The 8,831-nt window shown below is 42.5% G+C and overlaps 1 protein-coding gene across 1 annotated transcript in view; it reads left to right on the top strand.

Moving 5' to 3' along the window:
* Positions 1-1,306: 1,306 nt before the first annotated feature.
* Positions 1,307-8,831, top strand: part of LOC136140943 (zinc finger protein 677-like) — a 44,355-nt gene continuing 36,830 nt past the window's right edge. The window contains 2 exon segments of the mRNA XM_065899080.1: positions 1,307-1,387; positions 2,748-2,911. Of these exon segments, the coding sequence (XP_065755152.1) occupies positions 1,307-1,387; positions 2,748-2,911 (245 nt within the window).

The following is an 8,831-nucleotide window of genomic DNA, read 5'->3' as shown; positions in this document are numbered from 1 at the left end:
GAGAACTGTATTGTTTAAAATACTTTATTCCACACTCATGTGGAATTCATGTGTGATGAATTACATTCAAATACCTTTGAGAAAAACTTGTTTACATCATAATATACCTAAATCAGTAATGAATGTCTAAGTGTAATTTCAGATTATACATTCATTTTGAGGGTAGACAGTTTTATTTTTAAAATTGTAATGTATCTTAGCTCTTTTCTCTGTTCTTTATCTCAGAAAGTTTTGTCAAATGTGGATAATAAAGCCTGTAAAACATGAAGTCACTGGGATTTATTTTTACCTAAAGTATTATGAAGTTTGCAGTATTTCTGCAAGGGCATTTTGTAGGGAAGTATATTCTCTTTAATATGAACTCTATAGAAAGTAAAACTAGATTATCAACTATCAAATAATTTCATTTCTATAGTCAGGAATTTTTATGGCAGTATCTGTCACTTAACATCTACTAGGTATGTTTTCTCACATCCTTACATGTGAAAGATTTCATGTGCAGGAAATGGTAATCATTTGAAATGTATTGTTTGGATAGGGTAAGTAGCGTATTTAAATATTTTCACATAAAAATGAGCAGAATGTCTTGGCATGGCACACATGAATAGAAGAAGATATGTCATCACATTTATAAAAGATCTAGCGACTAGGATAGACTTTAGGATCTTTATAAAGTAGATTACTTTGTATTATGTAATATTGCTAACTAGTCATCTTGGCAAGAAAGACATTTCAGCATGGAGTTGATAGTGGAATTTTTCAGCAAACAACACTACAGGAGAAACTAATTATAGGCAGAAGTCATGAATCCATTTTGTTCCTGGTGAGTTTTGTTTTAATAACAATTTCAAGGCAGCCAAATGGACATATTCACAAGAAAAGGACATTTCCTCAATCACAATAGATTTTGAAACGTCTCTGGTAATATTAAGAAACAGATGCAAATTATTAATGGTCAAAAATGTGAAAACACAACGATCTTGTTTGACCTGTGTATATATATTAAACCCTGCGCTAGAAAACTAAAGAGTATACATTTTTGAGCACAGATGGAACAACTAAAATATTCACCACTATCAAATTTAGGTAAAGAGATTTTATTCCAAAGGATAATGACAGTAGAGAGAGTGCTGCAACCACAAAATCTGAAGTCTCAACAACCAGACAGAAAAGAACTTTTCATTTATACTGAGGGCTAAACAAGTCTAGGAAAAAGATCCCGTATGCAGAATAAATGAGCAGGTGGCATGACGCACAGTTTGATCAGGGAACGTTTTACCCTTAAGTCACCTACTCTTGGGAGTGGATGGTCTGGCAACAGGCTTCTTCTGAATTACAGTGCTCAAGCGTGGTCCAAAATTCAGGGGCCTTGGGAGAGGAGAAAAACGTAAGTAAATGTTGCTTAAATCATGTTTACAAGCATTGTTCCGAGTGATCAATGAGGACAAACAATTCGGTCATCGTTGACAAGGCAAAGGGTGGGATTTTGGAGGGTCTGTGTCTGGATGGTTCCTAAGTAAACAAAGGGGCCAACGTAAGTCTCATTGAAACTAATGGGGAAAAGTGGTTCTTAGTAAGCTGTTAAAAGGGGAAAGGAATCCTTTTACCTTTGCTGTTTTCCAGAGTTACAGAATTAGACTGAAGTCCAATGTCACTATATAATGACACCAAGGAAAATTCAAAAGATAATGTGTGTTAATTTTGAAAATTTGAACATTAGACACTCAGTTTCTGAAGCTAGTGATGTTATCGAAAAATCTTACGGAATAAAGAACAAGTAAGAATAGCCACAAAAAAGAAGCCAAAAGAAAGTGGATATCCATAGGAGACATGTTTATTCATGACTGGTAGATCAATGAAGTTAAAAATTCAGAAATATGCCAAAGCGCACATGAAAAGTTAATAAGTAGCAAAACCTACAGTGGAGACATTAATATTCGGGAAATGGAAATTCCTATCACAATAAGAAAGGGTCTTATTCATCACATCCTATGGCAAGATAAATGTCAAAGGGTAAAAAATAAAATATGGTTGAAACACCATTATAAAGCAATTATACTCCAATAAAGATGTTAAAAAAAAAAAGACATGAAGAAGGAGGAAAAAAAATACGGTTGAATTATTCAGTAAGGCTTGGTTCTCAAGCACCTGACTGTGTAGCCAGTTACTTGCTCACGGCCTCCAACAGAGCCCCTCAGACAATGCCAGGTTTGGGGTTGAAAATTTTCCTCAGTGATTTTTGATGCCTCCAAGTGAATGGCGAACAGAAGTGAAAATTATGCTCTGCAGGGAAGTGAGTGCAAAATGGCACATTCCGCAAGGCACAATTTTGCCTTTCCTGTCACAGTCCAGTTTCTATCACCTACTGTAAAACTCAGGCTTTCGCTTAATAAGAACGTATTAACTGCCTGGGGTCTCAGAAGTTCCCGAATCAGGCCACGCCCACAACCTCGAGCCCCACCCCCTCCCCCGGTCCCAGAGCTCTCAGCGCCTCGCTGCTCAGAGGACCGTCGTCTTTGCTCGCAAAACGTTCTCAACTCTCCGCTTCTGTACCTAGCCTGGCTCCAAAGGACACCAGACCAGTTCAAAGGATCCAAAGTAGAGAAGCGGAACCTCTCCGTTGGGAAGAGGAACAGACCAGAATCTCCCATGTGCGGGTTCGAAGGCCACACCCGGCGTCCACAGGCTGCGCCCAGCCGTCAAACACCGCTTCCACCCACCGGAACGTCTTTTGACGCGCCCTTTAGGGGCCCCGCCCTCGAGCCGCCTCCTTGCGCACGCGCAGTGAGGTGCAGACGCAGAACGAGGGGCGCTCTCTCGCGAGTGAGTCTCGGTTTTTCGGTGAGAAACTAACGGCGCTCTGCAATCTTCAGGCCCTGCTTCTCCACACCTCGGTTTCGGGGGTCTCCCGGTAAGTTAAAACCCCCTGAACGCGGTCGTCGCTCTCGCTCTGAGTCCGCCCCTTTCACCTCTCGCGGCGTCGGCAGAAGACTGTTCGGTCCTGGGAGTGTGGGTCCGGTTCCGGTTTAAATCGCTCTGAGGCAGGTGCCGGCCCCAACTTCCTGCTTTCGGTCCGCAGAGACACTGACCTCCTGCAGCGACGTTTTCCTACTCTGACTCCCTTTCTCAAACCTTTGTGTGACTCCCGGCTCCCCTCCCCACCCCCACTCCTCAGTACTGTTGCCATCACCCCCTTTCTTTGATGGCTCATTGAGTCATGACAGTTGATGTATCCTCACACTTGTTTTACCTTTAATCTCAGAAGCGATTGGGTATGTTTTAAATGTCCAAATTACTTTCACTCTAAATTTCATTGTTCAGATTATGAGGTTTCTGCTGTATTGTGTACTGGAACTATTCTCTCATGTGTGGTAGATAACTTCACTATGCATGTGGTAAGGGTGTTGATCACCTAGTTTAACCAGTTAGTTTAGTACTCAGTAGCTTCTTTCTTCCCTTAGGTGATCTGCTCAATTAGTGAGCGCTGAGTTTAAGTGTCCAACTAAGTAGATTATCCCCCCAAGTCCCCTTTGTCCTTTCTGTGCAGATGTTAACTGATAGGCTGGACTTGTTACTGACCTGGGTTCTTGGACTCTAATCAGTAGAAATCGGTAACAGGCCAGACGAAGAATTCAGGCAAAGCTTTACTGGGACTCGTGCTGCAGCACAAGTGAGGGAGAACGAGAAACAGGTGCCCTTGCTCGCCCCCTGATGGGGGGTGGTGGTTTTGCTCTCAGCACCTCAGAAGTGGCGGTTGGGTTTTGGCCTTTTTGTTTCTTATTGTTTATAAGCTGTTTGCCCAAGCTGTGCATGTGTGCAGTTATTTTTAGTGCCTTATGGCTTCTTTGTATTCTGTGTTCAGGACACATCTGTCCAGGTGCAGGCACTGTAGTCAGGGGCCCCAGGTTCCAGCCTTTTCTAGATTGATGTGAAACTTTGTTCCCACAGAACCCATGTGTGCATGATGAAGAGATTGTTAGGGCTCATGTCCACGGGTGACCCTCTTTCTTGTTTTTCTGGAGGAATAACTATCTGTAATTTCATATTTTTTGACTATAACGTTTTCTGGAAAAGAGGAATTAAACGTTTGAATTTGATTAAACCATGAAAGAGAAGCTTCTCTTGCTCAGGAATAGGAAAGGTAATCTGGAATTAGGACATTCAAACCCTTTCTACCTAAACCTATCCAGGCTGCCACTTCTACCGAGTTCTGCTCACCTAACTCAGATTTCTTCAGGGTAACCTGGTAAAATTTCTCCCCCCCGAGCCTCAGTGTACCCACCTGTGACATGGAGAAGATAGAGGAGACCAGTTTGCCCAGTTATAACTGAAATTTTAAACATGTTCCAGTCTACCAACAATTATGAAAAAACACTTTAAAAAAGAGGCAGGGGCATAGGCCCAGAGATGGAGGCATACCTTTTTCTCAGCTTGTCTTTCTCTGTATCAGGGGTAAATCATAAGTTTGATTGTGTCATCTCTTGCCATTAAATCCTTTTATGGTTTCCCGTCACCCTCAGGACAAACTGTTCAATATCGCTCCAGCAGGGAGCTCTGGAGATGGGGTGGCCCCCCAGATTTGCTCCCAATTATTGTATCAGATCGTAACTCCATTCACAATCCCTGTTGATCCAGGGGGCAGAGACTTAGTCAATTCCAGGTCCTCCTCTTAGCTTTCAAAAACTGGGGGAAGAATTTCTGTCACCACATGGTGCTTTTTAAAATGGCTATTATTAACAGTACTATTTTCCTCTCCCCCTTTCTACTGTGGCTCATGCCATCCTTTTCTAAATTTGATGTATCCTCACACTTGTTTTAACTTAATCTCAGAACCCATTGGATATATTTTTTAAAATATTTATTTATTTGGCTGCGTCTGGTCTTAGTTGCAGCACGTGGGATCTTTAGTCGTGGTGTACAAACTCTTAGTTGCGGCATGTGGGATCTAGTTCGCTGACCAGGGATCGAACCCGGGCCCCCTGCATTGGGAGCACGGAGTGTTAGCCACTGGACCACCAGGGAGGTCCCTGGATGTTTTTTTTTTTTTTTTGCGGTACACGGGCCTCTCACTGTTGTGGCCTCTCCCGTCGCGGAGCACAGGCTCCGGATGCGCAGGCTCAGCGGCCATGGCTCACGGGCGCAGCCGCTCCACGGCATGTGGGGTCTTCCCGGACCGGGGCACGAACCCGTGTCCCCTGCATCGGCAGGCGGACTCTCAGCCACTGCGCCACCAGGGAAGCCCCCTGGATATTTTTTAAATTTCCAGATTGTTTTCCCTCTAAATTTTATTGTTTAGATTATGAGGTTTATATGCTTTTTATCCTAACTTGGAACTATTCTTTGATGTCTGGAAAATAACTTTACAGTATTTCACTATGTGTGTGGTTAAGGATGTTGATAATCTTTTAACATTCAAAACCTAGTTTAACTAGTTTAACATTCAGTAGCTGCTTTCTTCCCGTAAGTGATTTGCTAAATTAGTGAGCTCTGAGCTGAAGGCTCCAGCTAAGTAGATGCTCCCCTCTAATCCCCTTTGTCCTTTCTGTGCAGATGTTGAAGGATGGGCTGGATTTTTTGTTTGTTTTTAATTTTTTGGCCACACCACACGGCGTGTGGGATCTTAGTTCCCTGACCAGGGATAGAACCTGCACCCCCTGCAGTGGAAGCATGGGGTCTTAACTACTGGACCACCAGGGATGTCCCAGGATGGGCTGGATTGATGTGGAATTTCAGAGCCCATGTGTTCATGATGAAGAGACGGCTCAGAGTTCATCTCTACAAGTGACTCTCTTTCATGGTTTCCTGGAGTAATAACTATTTATAATTTTGTATTTTTTATTCTATTTTTTGGGGGAGTGGAGGAATTAAATGTTTGGGTTTGATTAAACCCCTGAAAGAGAAGCTTCTCTTGCCCAGGAATATGGAAGTTAATCTGGAATTAGGACAAACTCTTTGTATTTAAACTTATCCAGGCCACCACTTACACTCAGTTCTGCTCACTCAACTCAGACTTCTTCAGGGTAATTTGGTAAAATTACTTCCCCTCTGAGTCTCATGTGCCACCTGTAACATGGAGAAGATAGAGCAGACCAGGTTTTCAGAGTCTGAGCAAATGGGATCCCTGAAATGATTTTGAAAATTGGTCTTGTGTTTGCATTTGGCAGGTTTTTTGGATGTGTGCCCAGTTATCATTAGAATTTGAAACATGTCCCAGTCCTCCAACAATAATGAAATCCACTAAGAAAGAGGCAGGCGCATAAGCCCAGAGAAAGAGGCATGACTATCAGCTTCTTTCTCTATCTGTGAATCGTGGGGTAAATCTTTTTTCTTTTTTCTTTTTTTGAGACTTGTGATGGTTTCATAGTGTATGCAGATGTCAAATCACTGTTTAGTATATTTGAAACATGTACTGTACATCAATTATACTTCAAAAAAATAGAAAAAAGCTAATGTGACTTAAGAATACATTGATATAAATGCAACATTCGATATCAATATCATAAAAACAGATGGTTGCTTCTTCATCTCTTCAATAGAATATTCTGTTTTGGACTTTGGGCCAAATTTTAGGAAGAACCTTTGACAACGTAGGATGCCTATATGAGAAAGCAGAACCGGGCCAAAGGACCTGTGACAACTTTCTGAAGAACTGCTTGATTACAATCTTCACATAAACACTGGAGCACTGTAACTGGGTTCAAGAAACAATACTTATTGGCTTATGATGTTTGTCATAAAAAAATACACAGTATGTTTTACTGAAGGCAGAGGTTATCATGAAGAAAAGATTAGACCATGTGGGAATATGTAGTGTTGGATGTGTTGCTGTGTGTGTCCGCGCTAATCAGTATTGAGAGTATGAGTGGGCAGGTAATGCAGTCAAATGGAGGACAGTTCCTTCTCTGATTACACTGAGGGGGTAAGAAGGCTACTTGTTGAAGATAGAAAATACCTCATCAGTATGGACTTCCCTAGCTCCTTAGGTATTACTATATCCTCATATTTAATGACCTGGGTCCAGTCCCAGCTGGCATAAAATCCACTTTTGAAATAGTGCTCGAGGTTGCACCAGTGGATGTGTTGGGAGCCGCGTCCTTGTACCTTCTGGTGTACAGACAAATTTTAGCACTAGTCATCCAATAGGAAAGTAATAAAATGATATTCATAATAAAATAATATTGCTGTAAACACAATGACATCTACCAACTGGTGTATGCTTACTTCTTCTGCAGTTATACCTCTGCTCATTCAATCTCAACAACCTATTTCCAATAAGACATTGAAACACAGATATTTCTTTCTTAATAATTATGTTTTCATCGAGTGTTACATGATTAAGGATATCGTCTCGGGAGTTCCCTGGTGGTCCAGTGGCTAAGATCCCGCACTGCCAGTGCAGGGGGCCTGGGTTCAATCCCTGGTCAGGGAACTAGATCCCACATGCTGCAACTAAAGCTTTTGCATGCCGCAACTAAAAAGATCCCACGTGCCTCAACTAAGACCCGACGCAGCCAAATAAATGAATAAATACAATTTTGAAAAAAGGATATCGTCTTCCCACTCAAGCGCCTTGTTTCAAATGGCCTATAAGCAGACCCCACCGAATGATGAGGAGCTGGGTCAGTCAGTTACCATAAGGTGGGCTTTCAAATTATGTTCAGAAGAGATCTCAGGAGGTGGCTGCCAGCATGTGGAACCGAATGCAAGCTACCAGAGTGGAAAACATGTTCCCTGTTACACAGAGCTTACATTCTTTTAGGGAAAATAGATATGTGAATATTTTAAAACATACCTTGTTAAATGAAATAGCAGAAGCATGCGTAAACTGCAGAGGTGAATGATTCCTTCTGGGTGGGACTAAATGGGGCCGTTAGGGGAAGAGAAAGAATCAGGAGAGGCAGCTCTTACAGCCATTTCATCTTAGTTTATTTTTATTATCCAAGTTGGATTTAAATAGTTTATATTAATTCAACAGCTAATGAAGGAGAAGCAGCATCCCGAAATAAAGAAAGTAAGTGTATTGTCAGGGTGGAGAAGAGGATAGTAGCATCCTGCAATGTTGCTTGGATGCAGAGCGTGACGCAGAGAGTGAAAGAAGTGCAGGCAAAGCAGGGGTCCTGTCACCAGGGGACTCACGACATAGTCTCTCCTCAGGTGCTTGATTTGATCCTGTTGACACGAAGAGGTCATTGAGAGGCTGAAACAAGATACTAATAGGTCAGTGTTGCATCTTAAATAGTGAACTCTCATAAGTGTGTGGATTATGGGTTGAAGGAAGACGAAATCACAGGCAAGGGAAGCTTCGCAGATCTTTGAAATTATCTGAGTGACACGTGAGGATGCGTGTGTGGTAGAAAGCGTCATAGGAAAGGAAAGGATGAATTTGAAACCTATTGAGAAGGTAGAGTCTGTGTCGTTTGATGATTTACTAGATGTAGGTAAGAGGAAAGGATGGAGTAATTGAAGATGATACATTGTTCCCTGGAAGAATAGATACTGTGCCACTAAGTTGAAGAAACAAGTATGATTACAGGTTTTAGGGTAAATCTTAAGTTTAATTGTGTCATCTGTTGGCATTAAACCCTGTTAGGGTTTCCCATCGCCTTCAGGACAGAAATCTGAAGTCTTCAGTATAGCTTCAGCAGGGAGCTCTGGAGCTGGGGTGGCCCTTCGGAGTTGCTCCCAGTTGTGGGATGGGACAAGCATCCTACCCTGCATCAGCCAGTCAGTGGATGCTGGCTTCCTCGGGAGGAGCCAGGGGCTGGGACGAGGCACTTGCCTCTGGCTGAGGGCCAAGTGGACGAGGACGGCGCAGTTGCAGCGCAGTGGGC

This window comes from Phocoena phocoena, chromosome 20 (assembly GCF_963924675.1).
Source record: "Phocoena phocoena chromosome 20, mPhoPho1.1, whole genome shotgun sequence".
NCBI classification, from domain to species: Eukaryota; Metazoa; Chordata; class Mammalia; order Artiodactyla; family Phocoenidae; genus Phocoena; species Phocoena phocoena.
The sequence above is the reverse complement of the archived record's forward strand: the minus strand, read 5'-3'. Positions and strand labels throughout refer to the sequence as shown.